Source organism: Physeter macrocephalus, chromosome 10, assembly GCF_002837175.3.
Source record: "Physeter macrocephalus isolate SW-GA chromosome 10, ASM283717v5, whole genome shotgun sequence".
Lineage (NCBI taxonomy): Eukaryota > Metazoa > Chordata > Mammalia > Artiodactyla > Physeteridae > Physeter > Physeter macrocephalus.
In genome coordinates, this window is record NC_041223.1 from 69,289,200 (window position 1) to 69,308,157 (window position 18,958).

Genomic DNA, 18,958 nt, shown 5'->3' on the forward strand with positions numbered 1-18,958 from the left:
GCGGAGCACAGGCTCCGGACGCGCAGGCCCAGCGGCCATGGCTCACGGGCCCAGCCGCTCCGCGGCACGTGGGATCCTCCCAGACCGGGGCGCGAACCCGGTTCCCCTGCATCGGCAGGCGGACGCGCAACCACTGCGCCACCAGGGAAGCCCCAAGAAGCAATTATTTTAAAGAATTATTTGCTAACAAAATAACTGATTTCTGAAGTGCCCAAAGTATAGAAGAGCTCTTTTAAATAAACAAAATGTTTAAATAAGATTGTTCCCATTTGAATATATGTTGTATTTTCTGTGTATGGTAAAGAATGATGTCTACCAATTATTCCCAGTGATAACTGAAAATTAGACTGGCATTTCCTATCTGTTCTAAAATATTCCTATTGTTGTGGTGGCTTTTAGGATTTTTTATTGTATTACTTATCCTTTAGTGAAATGCACCATCTAAACAGTTGTATGCAATATATAAGTACGGTTAAGGGCAGACATAGGCAAAATTTTTCTGTGAAAGGTTGGTCAGGTAATAAACATACAGTCTTTGCAGGTCATAAGCTGCAATGGAGTCGCACATACTCAGTTCTGCTCTTACAGTGTGAAAGCAGCCGTAGATAATACAGAATGGACAGGGTATACATATAGGTAAACGGTTGGTGCAGCTGTGTTCGTATAAAACTTTTGGAGAAATTTGCAGAAATATGTGGATGGCCAGATTTGGCCCAAGGACCATAGTTTAACAACTCCTGGTTCGAGAATAATAATAAGACACTTGTGTAACTACATCCCATCTTAAGAAATCACATTGTTTGGTTTTTAAATTCTTTGTTCCTTCTTTTGGTTTCATCTGTCCAGAAGAGAATCCTTTGGAAATTAAAGAGAAACCAGTGGATACTGTAGAAGCAGGTCATGAAGCCGAAGACATAGACGAAGAGGCTGAGGCTGACCAGAGTGAAGGTCAGCGCCAGCACGAGCCTGAGGGAGGCTCCGGTGAGGGCGACCAGGAGGAGGGGGAGGACGAGATGGACACGGGAGCTGACGACCAAGACAGGGATGTCGCCCCGCATCCTGAGGAGAGCGCAGAGGGGGAGCGGCAGTCTTTGGAGGACAAGGACGCCAGCGAGGACAGTGCAGAGGAGGACTGCCCTGTTGACCAAGGCCTCCGGCCTCAGGTATCATGGCGGGTCTGGCTCGTCTTCGATGAAAAATAACGATGATGAGAAAAAATTACCTTCTCCCCACTGGAATCTCTCTTCGGCTACTTTGCCAAGCAGCTTTATGTTTCTGTTTAAGACCCGCTTTGGCCCATCCTCTCCTTGCAGAGTCCCCTTGGTGAGGGGGGCCCCCTACCTCATCTTCTTCCTCCAGAGCAGTTAATGCTGTGTTTGACTTCCCTGCAGATGCAGGAAGAAGAAGAAGAAGGGGAGAGCTCTGACACGGAGCAGCAGGTGCCAGAGGCTACGGAGAGGAAAGAGCGCGACTCCTGCGGGCCGACGGGCTTGGAGAGCGTGCAGAGCGAGCACGCCGTGGAGCTGGCGGGGGCCGCGCCCGAGAAGGAGCAGGGGAAGGAGGTGAAGGGCCCTCTGCCTCGCCAGCTGCCCCTTGGGAGGGCCTCTGCTCCCTGTCCGAAACCAAGTTCTGTTTAGCAGTAGTTGGTTCGTGTGTGATGTGTTTTTGTGGTTGACATCTAAAACATCATCTGCCGTTCCTTAAGAAAGTGGTCGTACACCTATTTTTATATGCCTCCTGGAACAAATCCCAGAATACTTTTACACACTTTACTTAAGTGATGTGCTTAATGAGAAAAAGTTATTAGAGTGTAGTTCTCTGTGGGAAAATCAAGTTCAAATTATATTTTAGAAAGCTCCTAAGGAAAGAAGGGTTGAATTGAGACTTCATGCAGTGGTATGGCTCTAGCATCTAGTAGTGCTTCCCTTTTCCTCGCTGTTCACCAGGCTTCTAGACATTTTAATTTCAAATGGAGAGTACCTCTTCATTCCTTGACATAGGGTGATGTGTCTTTTGTGGCCCAGTTGGGGCACTGGCAGCCTGAAGGAGCCCTGGAGGTTGGAGGGCCTGCTACTCCGAGGTTTCTCTGGACAGCTCCCATGACCTCTCTGCACCCCTGCTTTCTCAGCAATAATTAAAACGGTTTATATTTCTCATCCCCCTTCCAAACCATTTACTGAGCACGCATTAAGTGCTGAGCATTTCATTACTTTAGCAGGTCTTCATAGTGGCCCTATAAGATAGATATTATTGTCCTTTGTATGTTCTCCATTTTATTTTTTATTTTTTAAGAAGAACATTTTTCTTTTATTTATTTTTGGCTGCTTTGGGTCTTCGTTGCTGTGCACGGGCTTTCTCTAGTTGCGGCGAGCGGGGGCTACTCTTCGTTGTGTGCATGCTTCTCATTGCGGTGGCTTCTCGTTGTGGAGCACAGGCTCTAGGCGCATGGGCTTCAGTAGTTGTGGCACATGGGCTCAGTAGTTGTGGCTCGCGGGCTCTAGAGCCCAGGCTCAGTAGTTGTGGCGCACGGGCTTAGTAGCTCCACGGCATGTGGGATCTTCCCAGACCAGGGATCGAACCCATGTCCCCTGCATTGGCAGGCGGATTCTTAACCACTGCGCCACCAGGGAAGTCCCTATGTTCTCCATTTTATATCTGAGTTAAATAAGCCCCGGTAAAGTTAAATGACAATCTCCACAGTACCCAGCTGGTTGGTGATGAAGGCTGGTTTCAAATCGAGGTCTGTCCCGCCTTCAGAGTAAGCCATTACCTCCCGTAGACAAGGAACTAACAAAGTCCCACAAGAGGGTAACAGACTCAGGTCTAGATGCTCTCGTTTCTGCCCACAGGCCAAGCCTTAGTCATGGGTGAGTTCCAGAGCAGACAGGCAGGTATGGTCACAGTTGTCCCTTGGGGTCCAAGAAGGATTGATTCCAAGACCCCCCTGGATACCCAAATCCGAGGCTGCTGAAGTCCCTTATGTAAACTGGCGCAGTGCAGTGGGCCCTCCATGTCCCCAGATATGGAGTGCCGACTGCACGTGACTGTGAGATGAGAATGGTGAGAGGAGTTGTGTACAGTGCAGTCGATAACCAGATGCTTGCACAGCTTCCTCCACCTCACTCTCTGTGGCTTGGATTTCACAGGAACACGGCAGTGGAGCTGCGGATGCAAACCAGGCAGAAGGCCATGAATCCAACTTCATCGCCCGGTTGGCCTCTCAGAAAATCACCAGGAAAAACACACAGGTCTCTATCACTCTTCACCTAAACTTAGGTGAAGGCTGCATGTAAAATGATGTTCTAAATGTAATGGTTTAAAAAAAAAAAAACACCAAATTCCCAGCCTTTGCTGTCTCACCATGATGTCAGCCTTGGCGAGCAGACCAGGACTGTGGGGCTTTCCCAGCTGGGGCTTCTTCCCTGTGTGGGGACAGACAGACAGACAGACAGACACACACACACACACACAGACACGCACACAAGACACAAACGCACACACACACAGAGACACAGACACACACGCACACAGACACGCACATACATGCACACAAGACACAAACGCACACAGACACGCACACACGCACACACACACCCTTATCCTGTTAAGTTCTTATTATGGAGCCTAAAAACCAGGTGTTGTGTGTTGTTGCCAAGGACTAACCAGTCTTACTCTGTTCACTGTCCATTCTCTTTTGTGTTTTATTTTTAAATTTTTTAAAATTTAATTTGATTTATTTTGGCTGCACTGCATGGCTTGCGGGATCTTATTTCCCCAACCAGGGATTGAACCCAGGCCCCAGCAGTGAAAGCAGCAAGTCCTAACCACTGGACTGTCAGGGAATTCCCTCTTTTGTGTTTTAAAAATAAGGTTTTTTAAAATGGGGTATTATTCATGCATGTGATACAAAATTAGTATATAGAGACCAATCCCCTAAAAAGCTTCCATTTTATTCCTGTCCCCAAGCCACCCAAGGGACTATCCTCAGAGCATATTGGTGCTGCCAGTCTTGTCTTCTAAGAGACTTTCTGCATATGTAGTGTATGGATGGATGTTTGTGTGTGTGCGCCTCCCTGTGTGAGAGTGTTTCTTTGCCTCTTTGCCTTTGTTTCAGGTATAAAAGTATATCATAGAGATTGCTCTGTATATGTATTTAGAGATCTTCCTATTAACAGCTTCACTGAAATCCACTCTTGTATGGTACACCTGATTAACTTAATCAGCCCCCTGAGGATAAACATTATGATTATTTTTACTCTTTTTGCCATTACAGACAAGGTTCTGATGAATTTCCTCATATTTCCCACAGAGTTTTAAGAGGAAACCTGGGCAGGCCGACAACGAACGCTCCATGGGTGACCACAGTGAGCGTGTGCACAAGAGGCTGAGGACGGTGGACACGGACGGCCACAGCGAGCAGGGCCCGGCCCAGGCCCAGGCAGAGGACGCGGAAGCCTTTGAGCACATTAAACAGGGTAGCGAGCCCTATGATGTACAGACCTACGGTATGACGCAGGGAAGGCTTCTCCTTTGCTCACTGAGCTCTGTGAGCGCTTATGCTGTGTGCCTGCCAGGTGTTCTTAAAAGTCATCTTAGGAGGGAGGGGAAATGGCTTTTTAAACTAGTTTCCTTCTAATAAGAACTGTGCAGAAATACAGTTTGTTTTTGATATAAAGATATCTGTAGCCAAGTGCAGTGTTTCAGTGCTCAGGGTTCTGGGTCCAGTGTAAGCCTTTTAAATATCTTTGGTAATGGTTGGCCATATCCAAACCCAGCACTGATCTCAGGGATTCTGAGTATTGGACATTTCTTCATAATCACCCGGCAATGGTAGGAGCTGTGAACTTGAAATATGTGTTTCAAGAAAGGAGAGAGGACTTCCCTGGTTGGCACAGTGGTTGAGAATCTGCCTGCCAACACAGGGGCACGGGTTCGAGGCCTGGTCCGGGAAGATACCACATGCCACAGAGCAACTAAGCCCGTGTGCCACAACTACTGAGCCCATGTGCCACAACTACTGAAGCCCGCATGCCTAGAGCCTCTGCTCCGCAACAAGAGAAGCCACCACAATGTGAAGCACATGCACCGTTACAAAGAGTAGTCCCCGCTCACCACAACTAGAGAAAGCCCGCACGCAGCAATGAAGACCCAACGCAGCCATAAATAAACAAACAAGGAGAAAAAAAATCTCAGCATAGAAAGGGAATAGTCAGTCGTCACTCAGCCTCCGCTTCAATTTCTCTTGGTAACTTTTCACTGCTCCGTTCCTAATATGTAAGCTGGTGTTGATAATATGTACTGTGAGGATGGTACAAAAAGACTGCTTTGCTGTGGATTACTCTTTTCTCTCCCTGTCCCCACTTTTAAGAAAAATGAAGCAATACCAGTGACGGCTGCCATGCATGGAGCTTTTACCTCGTGCCCAGCACTGTTCTGAGCCTTTGCGGCATGATCATGGAGTTCCCCTAACAGTCTTTATGAGCTAGGATTTCTCCATTTTAAAGATCAGCACACTGAGGCCAAAGATAACTAGAGAAAGCCCACACGCAGCAATGAAGACCCAACGCAGCCATAAATAAACAAACAAGGAGAAAAAAAATCTCAGCATAGAAAGGGAATAGTCAGTCGTCACTCAGCCTCCGCTTCAATTTCTCTTGGTAACTTTTCACTGCTCCGTTCCTAATATGTAAGCTGGTGTTGATAATATGTACTGTGAGGATGGTACAAAAAGACTGCTTTGCTGTGGATTACTCTTTTCTCTCCCTGTCCCCACTTTTAAGAAAAATGAAGCAATACCAGTGACGGCTGCCATGCATGGAGCTTTTACCTCGTGCCCAGCACTGTTCTGAGCCTTTGCGGCATGATCATGGAGTTCCCCTAACAGTCTTTATGAGCTAGGATTTCTCCATTTTAAAGATCAGCACACTGAGGCCAAAGATGTTTAAGAACTTGTCCAAGATCACGATGCTGGGATTCCCATGCTGATCTTTCTGTGCCCCGTGTTGGTATACTTTATCACTACAGTTTTTCCACCCATAACTTGGCAATGAGGATAATTCCATTAGCTGCTGTGAGTCACGTGCCTGGCATGTTTATTCTGGTTCAGTCTCTGGTCATAGCAATAAAAACCCAGCTAAACATGCAACTCTATGGTCACATGTATAGTTACACTATCTTCTTGAAGCTTCTGGCCGGGGGGGCGAGTGGCGGGGAGTGTTAAGCACTTACATCAGTAGGTCACAGACAAGCCAAGTACTGTGTCCAAGCCACATAACCAGTCAGTGGCAGAACCTTGGAAACTACGAATGACCAAAAGCACACCCACTCGTGATGACTTTGTTCTGCAGAAAGCTAACCTTTTCACGTGTGTGCACTTTGTTGGCAGATGTGGCTAGCACAGAGCAGCAGCAATCTGCAAAGGGCTCCAACGAGGCTCCGGAAGAGGAGGAGATAGAGGATACCTCCATGGACACGGAGGAGCAGGAGGAGCTCAGAGCGGTAGACATAGAGCAGCTGAAGTCAGAGGAGGTCAAGTCGGGAAGCACAGCCGGGCCAGGTGAGTCCTGCAGTGAACACACCCTCCTGCCTAAGCTCTCTGACTCAGAGCAGCCATTTCTCTGGTACTGTGGTCGCGTTCGGTCAGTTCTTTCCCCATCCTAACCCATGGCTTAGATATTCATTTGCCCATAATAATTTCCCTATACATATTTCATTTGGGAGTAGGAAGGTGGAAGGTGTTACAGGACGCTGTCCTTCACGGACACCCTTGAAACTTGAGTTTCAGACAAAATCCCAGCAGTCTTTTATTTTATTTATTTTTAAAATTTATTTATTTATCGCTGCGTTGGGTCTTCGTTGCTGTGCACAGGCTTTCTCTAGTTGCAGCGAGCGGGGGCTATTCTTGTTGCGGAGCACAGGCTCTAGAGCGCAGGCTTAGTAGTTGTGGAGCATGGGGTTAGTTGCTCCGTGGCATGTGGGGTCTTCCCAGACCAGGGCTCGAACCCGTGTCCGCTGCACTGGCAGGCGGATTCTCAACCACTGCACCACCAGCGAAGCCCAACCCAGCAGTCTTTTTTAAATATGTAGAAGAAAACAGAATAGTACACATACTCCAGTATGACCAGAAGATATATTTCCTTCCTTCCTTCCTTCCTCCCTCCCTCCCTCCCTCCCACCGGGTCACTGGCTCCTTAGTTGTGGCACGCATCTGGGATCGAGTTCCTTGACCAGGGATCGAACCCGGGCCCCCTGCATCGGGAACGCGGAGTCTTATCCACTGTGCCACCAAGGAAGTCCCCCAGAAGATATGTTCTTGATTATTAGAGAAACAATATTTTTAATTATATGAAAATGTACTATGTTTAAACATTTTATTTAAAGAAATGTTTAAAGAAATAGAATAGGGAAAATGCATGTGAGAAGGTAACAAAACTTCTTACGTACAGTTCCATTTCATAGCTGACCAAGTGCTATTACAAGGCTGTTTTTTTGTTTTTTTTTTTAATTCATTCAACACATGAAAAAATAGCTTTATCAGCAATGGTATAAGTGCAAATTCAAAAGAACTTGCTAAATTCAAAAACCTTTCCTTCTGCTTCCGTCTTCTCAGGGGCGTTAGAACTGCTGACTGCCCGGCTGTTACAGGACAGTGGGAAAGGCATAGCTCTGGGATTAGACCTTCCTAGATTCAAATCCAGACTTTCTCTTACTTATAGGTTGAGGCAAATTATTGGTCGTCTTTGTCTCAGCTTCCTCATCTGCAGAATGGAGCTATGATGTTATTTTAGTTTTTGGTTCTGCCAAAGTTCTGCATGCACATAGTTTATTTATTTATTTGCATGAACATAGTTTAATGGATCACACGGTTCTATGAGGCTTGTCAGGGTAAAACAGTCTACCCCCACTTCCGCCTCCCAGAACAGCCGCCTTCCATATCAGGGTGGGGAGAGGGGGAAGTTAAGGGAGTGAGAATTGGCAGACTGTGTCAGAGAGAAAGGACACGTGGAGCCGCCGGGGAGTGAATGAGTGAAGTCTGAGTAATTGTTAGGATTGACACGTGACTGTGAAGGCTGAGTCTTCATGTTGACATTATGGTGTGAGAACAGGCTTTGAAGAGATGGAGACGGAGACCCAAACTGTTAACACAGAGGAAGACCAAGACTCCAGGACAGACACATCCCACAGGGAGACAGAGAATGAGAAACCAGAGAGAAGCCGAGATTCGACCATTCATACAGCCCATCAGTTCCTTGTGGACACGATTTTCCAGGTACTAAAACTTTCACAAATTACTACTTCAATAAGTTGACAGAACGTAATTATAAGTTGCTTTTAAACAACTTAAGACATGTTTGTCTTAAGAACTTTATATAGCATCTGGTTGTTTTGCAGTCTTTTAAGGAGCACTGTTGGTACGACTTGTGTTCTCTGAGCAGATAACACACTTCTAACAGTTAATCCCAGGGTCACCGTGGATGGTCTGTGTCCTGACCTGGCCACGATGGTGGGTCTTGTCCTCGGACCTCTGGCTCTCACATCTACTCCTCTCACATCCACCAGCCTTGTGTGAGGAGCCTGCAGGACAGTTAAGTTTATGTTGGTTAAGTAGTAAGAATCATTGACTTAATGCCTGCATTTAGGAAGAGCCAATTAACTGAGTTGTTTTCCCTAATTCTTTAATTATAGTCTACGTTAATTAAAGAATATTTCCATTATTGATATCTTCCTGGGCATTTTGTTTGTTTTACTGGGATGGATTTATTAAATGTTAAAATTTCCTTTATCCATTTTGCCTCTACATAATGGGAAGGAGAAGAAGAATGGTTGTCTGGCGTCTTAATTGTGCCATTAAATTTGCTCAAGTTTTGCATCTCAGTGGGAGTTCATACTGCAGGGAATAAGGTAACCAGGTATAGTGAGTTGGTGATTCCAACCTGGGTCTCCTCTCTCCGTGGCTTTTCCCTCTTAGCCCTTCTTAAAAGATGTCAATGAACTAAGACAGGAGCTGGAGAGACAGCTGGAAACATGGCAGCCACACGAATCTGGAAACCCAGAAGAAGTAAGTCACTGGTCTTTTTATAAAATAGCTTGACTTTTGTTTTTTAAGGTACAGGAAACTTAATAGGTTCTTAACTCCAATTACCTTGGTCAAAGTGACCGAGTATATGGAGAATATAATTATAACTCTGAAGCCTACATCTATCCATTGTTTTCTGCCTGCTTTGCCACTAGATCTGTAGCTTAATTAAAACAGAGAAACTGGTGTGTGTTTAATTCTTTAACTTCCATTACTCAATCTGTAATGGATGTAATAGATGTGACAGTGGTTGAAACATGGGGCAAAAGTCTATACTGTGTCACTCTCTGAATAGGCCACCTAGAACACTGCCAGCTGATATAATATGGCAGTGTAGATTAAGGAGATGTTTCCTTTTCAATGACCTTGCATCCTAAATTTACTAATTAAATATTTACTAAATACACATATTTTAATTTTGTATCTCATCATTATTCTCATCACATGTATGTATTGACTGCTCTGCCATAATTGGCACAAAAAAAACCAACTAACCATGGAGCTTTGTATTCAGGAAATAAGCACACTGCTGAGTGTTACTTGAGAGGTTTGCACTCGTCACTTTTGCTTTTGAAACATGAGCCTGAGAGACCATGATTAAGTGGCTGGATCTCCTGGCACCAAAATTACCCATCACAGCTCCCTCTCCATGTGAAGGGTACACATTATATATTCCTCATGGGTGATGTGAATAAGGCATTGATTTGGTCATGAATTCCAGTATTTTATTACCTTACTTTCTCATTGGAACTGCGAGTTGTGGCTTTGGTGGAAGAGGAGACATTTTATTTATTTATTTTTAATTAATTTATTATTTTTAATTATTTTTAAAAATTTATTTATTTTTGGCTGCATTGGGTCTTCGTTGCTGGGCGCGGGCTTTCTCTAGTTGCAGCGAGCAGGGGCTACTCTGTTGCAGTGCGCGGGCTTCTCATTGTGGTGGCTTCTCTTGTTGCGGAGCATGGGCTCTAGGTGTGCGGGCTTCAGTAGTTGTGGCTCTCGGGCTCAGCAGTTGTGGCTCGTGGGCTCTAGAGCGCAGGCTCAGTAGCTGTGGCGCACGGGCTTAGTTGCTCCGTGGCATGTGGGATCTTCCTGGACCAGGGTTCAAACCCGTGTCCCCAGCACTGGTAGGCGGACTCTTAACCACTGCGCCACCAGGGAAGCCCAGGAGGAGACATTTTAAACCAGGTGAATCAGATAGCAGCTTGACAAGAGAAGCAGGTTGTTTTCTACTGCTTTGCTTCAGGCCTTCGTATTGCTGTAATGACTTTGGTTGGCTCCAGCCTTCTAAGGGTAACTTACATGTTGTTGCTGTTGTCACAGGAGAAGGCGGCAGTGGAGATGTGGCAGAGTTACCTGGTCTTAACTGCACCTCTTTCACAACAGCTGTGTGAACAGCTTCGTCTCATATTAGAGCCTACCCAGGCTGCCAAGCTGAAGTAAGTCTTCTCCGTTGGATGCACTCATGGCGCTCTGGAAAGATGGCAGTGTCACCTTTTCTGCTGAGCTTATTAGCACGTAACAGCTACGGTGCTGGCATCTAGGTTGCCACTTCTGCTGCACAGGCTCTAGTATGGCGTTCCTTACCTTGTTGCCATTTTATCATCTCTACCACAGAAGTTTCTGTGAAGTTCAGTATGAATGCACTTTCTGTGACTAGTTAATTAATACCTGATGGGAAAATTGGCTGAGCCTTTGGGTGTGTGTGCTGCTCACCTTCTACATGTTGGATCACTCACTTGCGTGCGTCACTCACCTAGATCTTTCCAAAGATGTGTCCAGAAGCATAGTTTCAGAACACAAAAGAGAATCCAAGACTTAATATTCAATGCAAACATTTTTTTTCTTTTTAAAAAGTGTTTTAAATTTTCTAAAAGGACCTGATTATTCTTGCCACATACATATCCAGTTTTTCTGGCTGCTGATCAAGAAGATCCCAGCCCTTAATAATCTCAATTGACAGTAACACTTCATTGTGCCAGGTTATTTGGTATAACTGGTTATAAGTTAATTACTGTGATTTTATCCTTAATCTTGCTCCTGTTTGGTTAAATTTAACAGAGGAGACTATCGAACTGGGAAGCGACTGAACATGCGGAAGGTCATTCCATACATTGCCAGTCAGTTTCGGAAAGACAAGATTTGGCTTCGAAGGACCAAGCCCAGTAAACGCCAGTATCAGATTTGTTTGGCTGTCGATGACTCCTCTAGCATGGTAGACAACCATACCAAACAGGTCAGGAGGAGACGTGTAGTGGCAGTTTGATGGGCCACCTGAATGTTTTAAATATGTTCTGGCTAAAAAACACTGTGAAATACCAGTTAGTTTGTTCTGAGAATGAAACCATATTTGAGAAGATCTAAGATTTAAAGAGTTCAAAGGGGCAATTTCAGGACGTCTCAAAAAATTTTGGTGTCTTACTGCTGTAGGTCGATTAGATTGTTGTGTTTCTTGGCGTTGCCATGCTACTGTCTAGTTGCAGAGTAAGTAAATTTGTCAGTGTTCACTTTCCACAGAATGAATGTACTATATTCTTTAAGACCATGCACAACATAATATCCGAATATCCCTGATTTTTTAAGATGTCTTCAGTACACGTTTCTTTACGTCTGTGTAGAGTTCTTGTTCTATCTGTAATAAGGCTTAGGAGCCTGCGTGGAGTTACGACCCCCGCCCCCGGCCCCCGCCACGCCGTCAGGGTCGTGGAGAGCCGGGGGGTCTTCGCAGTGATGCTGTTGCCCAGCACAAGTCAGCGAGCAGCCTGAAGTCTGTGCACAGGCTCTGCTGGAAAAGGTGTAACCTCTGCACCTGTGTTCAGGTCTCAACTCCCCATTTAGTACCACATGACTTTGGGCAGTTCATTGTATGTCTGTCAGTTTTACCTTCTGAAAAAATGATTATAACAATACTTACCTCAAACTCAGAGTTGTTATGAAGACTAAGTGAAAGCATGTATGCAGAGCACCCAGTTTAGTGCCTGGCACTTGATACATGTTCAATAGATGTTAGTTGCTACAAGTATCGTCATCTTTTTAACTGAATTTAAATTCTAAAACTATACTGTCATTTATGCATAGATTAGAATAAATTGGTTTTTAAAATCTTTTACTCACGAGAGATTACTTTATATAGTCAAAAAAGGGGGAAGAAACCTTAAAAATGTATGGACCAAATTTCTCAAGATCGCTTTTATTGGATGATGTCTAGAGCAGACCTTTCCTACTAGAATAAAGGATATTGGGTTTCGGCGCTTGTGCTATTAGCCAGGGCCTAAGGCTACCAAAGCCACCAAGCCTCTGAGTTGGTTGTGAATAGCCCTATTGATGTTGTTCCCGTGTGCCATACCAAAAAAGTAGTGTTTTCTGTGGGAATCTTGGTATAAAAAAGGTTGAAAGGCATTGGTGTAGAGGATATTTGATTTCTTCAACCCTTCACTTTGTTTCACAGCTTGCCTTTGAATCTCTGGCTGTGATTGGAAATGCTCTAACCTTTCTGGAAGTGGGTCAGATTGCGGTGTGCAGGTAAGAGTGCCTTTTAATCCCATTGGGAAAACCAGCCTCTTTTTTTGCATGACAAAAAATAACTCCCATGGCATTTGGTTTTTCTGCCCCCAGTTTTGGAGAGTCCGTAAAGCTGCTACACCCGTTCCACGAACAGTTCAGTGATTCCTCAGGGTCCCAGATTCTGCGGCTCTGCAGATTCCAACAAAAGAAAACCAAGATTGCTCAGGTATGCTGATGACATCAGGTGTCTTCTGCAGTTATTTTATGGTATAGGAGAGACATAATTTTTAGAACTCCCTCCTCCCCAGTATGGTAAAATTTACAATAGAGAATAGTCCTTAAGCCTCAGCCGGTATACCACTGGAATAGAATCTCCCTTGGCATCCATTATTAAATAGGATGTGATCTCTTTTTCTCAGTTTTTCAAAGATCATTTGACTTTGCATCATTGATTTTCTGGCTCCCTATTTTGAAGGGTTTGGAACATTTTGGAAAAATGAACCACCTCCCAGTACCCTTATCAAGTGGTCAAGGCCAATTTCTCTCTACCATTTAGCCTAGAGAAGAAACGATGTGAAACAAAGCCAGTGACTTGCTCAGGATGGCATACGTTCTAAACACAGCATGGGATAACACTTCTGTCCTCCTGATTCCTGCCGTAATTTAGCCTCCTTCACCTTACACTGGATATTTTATGTTTTCTTGCCTTCTTTTTTTTTTGCTGAGCTATTTTCCTTTCTTGAAAGAAGACAGCTCTTTGGTTCATTTGGGGGAGTTACTGACTTCTTGTGCCCCAGAGGAAGTGTTTCTTTTCCTTTGGGATGTCTCATAGAACTCTAGTGGGGTATATGCCAGGGACACAGGTCCTGTCTGTGCTTGAGAACGCCAGCACCCAACGTAAATGCCAAGTGCAAGGATAGTCAGTCCTTTACGGGATGGATGGAAGGGACAGCTTGATTGGTGTAGATTTGAGATGGTTATCTCATAATCACTTAAGTGCCAGAAGTAATTTCAGTCTCTGTGATAGTGGGAAGAGAGCTTAGTTTTCTAATTGTCTATTTCTGGTTTAGTTTCTAGAGTCTGTAGCCAACATGTTTGTAGCCGCTCAGCAGCTCTCACAAAACATCAGTCCAGGTGAGCTGCGTTCTTTGGTCTTTGCTAATAAAATGCTTTTCTGTTCTCGTACTATTTGCAAGTTGCTTGTTTTCATCTCAGTGTACCCATCACCATCTTTTAAAGTGTATGCTCTATAGGAAAACACATAAATGGGATGATGCAGAGGTATTAAACATTCATGGAATTTTTTACTCACCTGTTCGTTCATTCAAAAATTTTTATTGAACCCGTACTCAAGAGGCTTATAATCAAAGAAGGTAGACACCAACTAGTTTGTAATTAACTGGTATATACTCATTTGATAGATTTGAGTTCAATTGTGAATGAAAGGAGTAAGGGTGTGTGGAATTAAATGTAAAGAGTATTCTTCAATATTTTAATAACAAAGGAAAGCAGAGAAGGACATAATTCAGAAACCAGCTAATCCATCCATGATTGATTTGGGGCTTTTGCAGTACACCAGTTCTTTAGCCTTTCCCTAGATCCTCCATTCTGATGGTACCATGGAAAGACTTCCTTCATTCATGCCTCTCAACACTTGCTCACCTTCCTTGACAGAAGACAGCCTGCCCTTAAGCACAACAGTCTTTCACTGGAAACATTATATAATATGCTAAAAATTTTAATACAATTTTTATTCACTTCATTTTAGTGGTCCCTTCTATTTAAGTTTTTGTTTAAATTTCTATTTAAGTATTTTTTTCAAGAAAAAAAACACAATTTAGGTACAAGAAATTGACAGAAATCTGAAGCTAATAGACAGTGACTGAAATTTGGAAGATACAGTTCTAGGTTTCTGATTTGGGCACTTTCTTCTAATGGTCTACTCAGGACTGCTCTTTTTATACTTTATATCCATAAACATATGTTTTAATTCTCACATGTTGCTGTACAACAAAGTTGATCTAAATGTGACATTCCCTAAAGCACTACTGGGAAATTGTTTTATTGACAGAAGTTTTGTTATGTCTTTGTGCAGCCTTGTCTGTGACTCACGGTCAAAGTAATAGATCTCATTGGAGGCCCCCTCTATTTGTGCCCAGAGTTCACCAGTTTCAGAGAACTGCTTGGTTTTAATAGCACAGAGAAAGCCTGCACTAATTTGTCTTCCTGTCCGTAGTTTACTTAATTATTTTTGGCTGCATTGGGTCTTCATTGCTGCATGCAGGCTTTTCTCTGGTTGCGGTGAGCGGGGGCTACTCTTCCTTGTGGTGTGTGGGCTCCTCATTGCAGTGGCTTCTCGTTGCAGAGCATGGGATCTAGGCACGCGGGCTTCAGTAGTTGTGGCTTGTGGGCTCTAGGGTACAGGCTCAGTAGTTGTGGTGCACGGGCTTAGTTGCTCCGCGGCATGTGGGATCCTCCCGCACCGGGGCACGAACCCGTGTCCCCTGCATTGGCAGGCGGATTCTTAACCACTGCGCCACCAGGGAAGTCCCCGTACGTAGTTTGCCGTTTGAGTTGAGTTGTTCCTCTCCTGCTGTGTGTTCTACTACAGAAACTGCACAGCTCCTCCTGGTGGTCTCTGACGGACGCGGCCTTTTCTTTGAGGGCAAAGACAGAGTCCTAGCAGCAGTTCAGGCCGCCCGGAATGCTAACATCTTTGTCATTTTTGTTGTGTTGGACAATCCCAGTTCACGGGTGAGTGATTACTAAAAGCCGCTTTTCTGGGGATTCCCTTCAAGCTGTTCTATCTGAAAAATGGCCTGGGTCTCACTGTCATACTGAGAACTCCTAGAACATTCATGGCATCCTGAAGGGCACTGTTCTAGGCATTTTATAATTATTTTCTCATGTAACCGAGCAGTAACTCAGTGATGTAGGCATGGTTATTCCCGCTTTACAGTGAAGGACAGAAACGCAGAGGTTGTAGGTAATGCCAAGGAAGCCAGTATTCAGACTGACTCAGTCTATCCTCTTAACCACTTCCTGTGCTGACTAGTACTCTGGTGGGTCATCTCCCTCTGCACAGCGTCGCTGCAGGTATCGCAGCCTTGATGATGGGCCCTGTCCGTAGGAAACATAGACCAGCCTTTCCAAGTACTTGGATCTCAGTAGTGCCCTCCTCAGAGGAGGAAGCATCAGTCGCTACACATGAAAGACGTCCACGGGGTGGTCTGTTCCCGGGCAAGTACTGTCTCTGCAGGTCACATTAAGGCCTGGATAGCAAGTTGAAGATTTAATGTGAATTATTCCAAGTAGAGAATAGGAAATACCATTGCAGGGAAATCAGGTTTGCTTATCTACCCCTTTCCTTCCCTTTTAGTGGCTATTCTCCTGGAAGGGGTGCTCAGAAAGAGATCTGCCACCTCCTTATTGAGAGTTCTGTTTTACTTAATAATAGCTATTTTTATAAGCAGGAATTAGACATGTGAGACCTAAAAATTGTCTGCAAAGGAGATCATAAAAGAGCTAGCCAAGGACACCGATTTAGTTTTTATTTCTAAATGTTTTTTCTTGCCAGGATTCTATCTTGGACATCAAGGTACCAATATTTAAAGGGCCTGGAGAGATGCCCGAAATCCGATCCTACATGGAAGAGTTCCCATTCCCGTTCTATATAATCCTACGCGATGTGAACGCACTTCCCGAGACGCTCAGCGATGCTCTCAGGCAGTGGTTTGAGCTGGTGACGGCCTCTGACCACCCGTAGAACAGAAGGAACACAGTCCTAAGTGAGACTTTGCAGTCAGAATGTCACACTGCTTGCCAGGTGCTCCCTTTTGGACTACTGTTTCTGAACTCCCAGCTCGAAAATGGTATTTAATCTTAGACTTGATTTATAAACATTCACCCAACAGCTACAAAAAAATTTATTGCAACATACATTTTATTTTATAATACGATTTCAGAGCCTAGAGAAAACTCTTCATGCTCCCTGCTGTACCTGGGCTCCAGTTCTTGTAATAAACTTGGGGCAGTGAAGGAACAGCAGCAGCAGGTGTCTGGTCTCGTACCTGGGGGGTGGCGCTGCCCTTCGGGCTCGTCTCAGAAGTCCTGGCCCAGGAGGAGGCTGCACCCCACCCTTGGGACCCTGGTGCTGCTGGAAGCATGGGACCGTGCCAGGCCTCTGGGCAAAGGACTAAAGGGAACTTCCCTTTTGACCCTGTGCTAATAAGGCTTGGCCTTGCGAAGCCCACAGTGTGTACCCGAAAGCTGTCAAGTGGCTAAGGCAGCTGCAGTTTTTTTAGAGTCTGGTTTTTTTTTTTTTTTTTTTACTGTGCTTCTTATGAAAGGAACTAGCTTCTCTACGAGGGTAGGAGGCTTGTGGTATGTGTGTTTTTTTTTTATAAAACAACCAGACATCATGGGAGCCGAAATCATCAGAAAATGACCCTTGAGCCATGTATGAATGAAGTGGCTTTTCAGTGTCCTCCCCTTCACCTTTGCTGCTTCGGGAGACTATGCAATGATGGAAAGATTTTTCCTTTATTTCATTCTCTGTGCCATTGTTCCTGCTGTTGTAATTTATTTCTTTAGTTCATTATTTCTTAACAGTTAAGAGGAAGAATCATTCCTCACACTGATTTCAAGTTGAACTAAGCCTGTCTTATGCTGGAAAAGAAGTGCTGTATCAGAAGAACTAAGCAGCCACATCTTTTTTTTCCAGTTAAAAATCCATCAACGGTTTTTAGGCAGTTTTTACTTGGCCGAAAAGCAGTGCTTGAATACTTATAACTGTGTGCTGTGCTAAGTTCTGTCAGATGTTCTTTCGTAGACAACATGCCGTGACGTAATCATCTATCTATCTCCATGTCTGTTATCAAGTTACACGGTGAAGCGTGTCTCCCTTTTGAGGTGGTCCTCAAAGACAGAGTTTGCTTGTTGTTTAACCAAGTGTCCTAAAGCATGTACCTGAGGTTATATCATTTTTTATTCTAAAAAGCTATGCAGATTATATTCTGAAAACTATTAAAAAATATACCACTGTTGATGTAACTTGTGACCATTCTTAACGGAACATGAGAGGAGTGTAAAAGGTGCGCCAGGGGGTCTTGTCTGCTGGATCCGTCACCTGTCAGTCACTAGTTTATGCTGTGTATCATGACTCCACAACTTCAGGGGCTTATTTCAAGTCAGGGTCTGTTTCTTGTGGTTATGTCTGTGGTGGGTGAGCCTCAGCATGCTGGCCTCCTGGCAGAAGAAGGGCAAGCTGGTGGACACACACAATGGCTTGTAAAGATGCTGCTCCAAGATGAAATCTGAGTGTAAGAGATGTATCACTGGCCAAAGGCCTCTCTGGGGCAGGAAGTTTAATCTTCCAGCAGGGAGGGAAGACACCAACATTATGACTGTGATGCGGTCCATCATATCTACCTTTAATTGACAAGCTAAGCTGAAGCATCCCAACCGATGCACCAGCATAAGTGATTCCCTTGGCCCTGGGATAGCTAAGAGGGTCTGGAACAGAAGAATTTCAGTAAGCAAGTTACCCAAGAGTGCTATCTTCAGTCTGTGCTGTGACAGGAAAAGGGTTGGTTAGCACAGGAGCAGACACAGGAGACCCATCAGGAACTGAGGGCGTTGGTTAGGAAGAGTGACACACCTGAGTCACTTAGAAGAAGCTACTGCGGATAGGCTTGCTCTCTCACACTCTCTCACTTGGAGCTCAACCTTTACATTTGCCTTGCCTTCCTCTCCACCTCCATCCAAACCCCAATCTTGGCCGGTCTAACTTCTGGATATTTACCTTATTCTGTCTTCCCGTTTGCTTTCCTCTGACTGCCGTGCAGCTGGAGCTCTCTTAAAATGTAGCTTGAGGGGGACTTCCCTGGGGGTAAAGAATCCACCTTCCAGTGCAGGGGACACAGGTTCGATCCCTGGTCAGGGAACTAAGATCCCACATGCCGCGGGGCAGTGAAGCCTGCGCACCTCAACGAGAGAGCCTGTGTACCGCAAACTACAAGCCCACGCACCACAAGTAGAGAGAAGCCCGCGCACCGCAACAAAAGATCCTGCGTGCCGCAACTAAGACCCGACGCAGCCAAAAAAATTTTTTAAATAAATATTAAATAAAATGTAGCTTGAATTACCAATCACTGTGCTAGCTTCACTTCGTCATACAACATCCAAGGAGATCTTTCTGAATTCCTGTGAAGAAGGTACCACTTGTTGCTTCTCTGCACTGTCTGCCTCCCCTGTCCCTTCTCTCCCAGCATCCCCACCACACTATTTGATCTGATCACAGCAAACCACAGGGGCCTTGGAATCTGCCAGTGTTCCATGCATTCTTTGTCTAGAATTCCCTTACCCACTTTGCCTTTC

The 18,958-nt window shown here is 44.8% G+C and overlaps 1 protein-coding gene across 5 annotated transcripts in view; it reads left to right on the forward strand.

The window, feature by feature from the left end:
- The window catches only part of MDN1 (midasin AAA ATPase 1), a 164,009-nt gene extending 145,275 nt beyond the window's left edge, over positions 1-18,734 (forward strand). For 2 of the 5 annotated variants that reach the window (XM_007126238.4, XM_028494642.2), the window contains exons 89-102: positions 847-1,163; positions 1,392-1,562; positions 3,147-3,248; positions 4,310-4,505; positions 6,386-6,556; positions 8,106-8,269; positions 8,969-9,058; positions 10,400-10,515; positions 11,138-11,312; positions 12,525-12,598; positions 12,692-12,806; positions 13,651-13,714; positions 15,192-15,334; positions 16,158-18,734. In XM_007126238.4, coding sequence (XP_007126300.2) covers positions 847-1,163; positions 1,392-1,562; positions 3,147-3,248; positions 4,310-4,505; positions 6,386-6,556; positions 8,106-8,269; positions 8,969-9,058; positions 10,400-10,515; positions 11,138-11,312; positions 12,525-12,598; positions 12,692-12,806; positions 13,651-13,714; positions 15,192-15,334; positions 16,158-16,346 — 2,087 coding nt within the window. In that variant the 3' untranslated portion in view covers positions 16,347-18,734. Of the gene's footprint in view, positions 1-846; positions 1,164-1,391; positions 1,563-3,146; positions 3,249-4,309; positions 4,506-6,385; positions 6,557-8,105; positions 8,270-8,968; positions 9,059-10,399; positions 10,516-11,137; positions 11,313-12,524; positions 12,599-12,691; positions 12,807-13,650; positions 13,715-15,191; positions 15,335-16,157 lie in introns of those variants that run through there. The other 3 variants (XM_028494643.2, XM_028494645.2, XM_028494644.2) reach the window with 2 other exon arrangements.
- Positions 18,735-18,958: the final 224 nt, after the last annotated feature.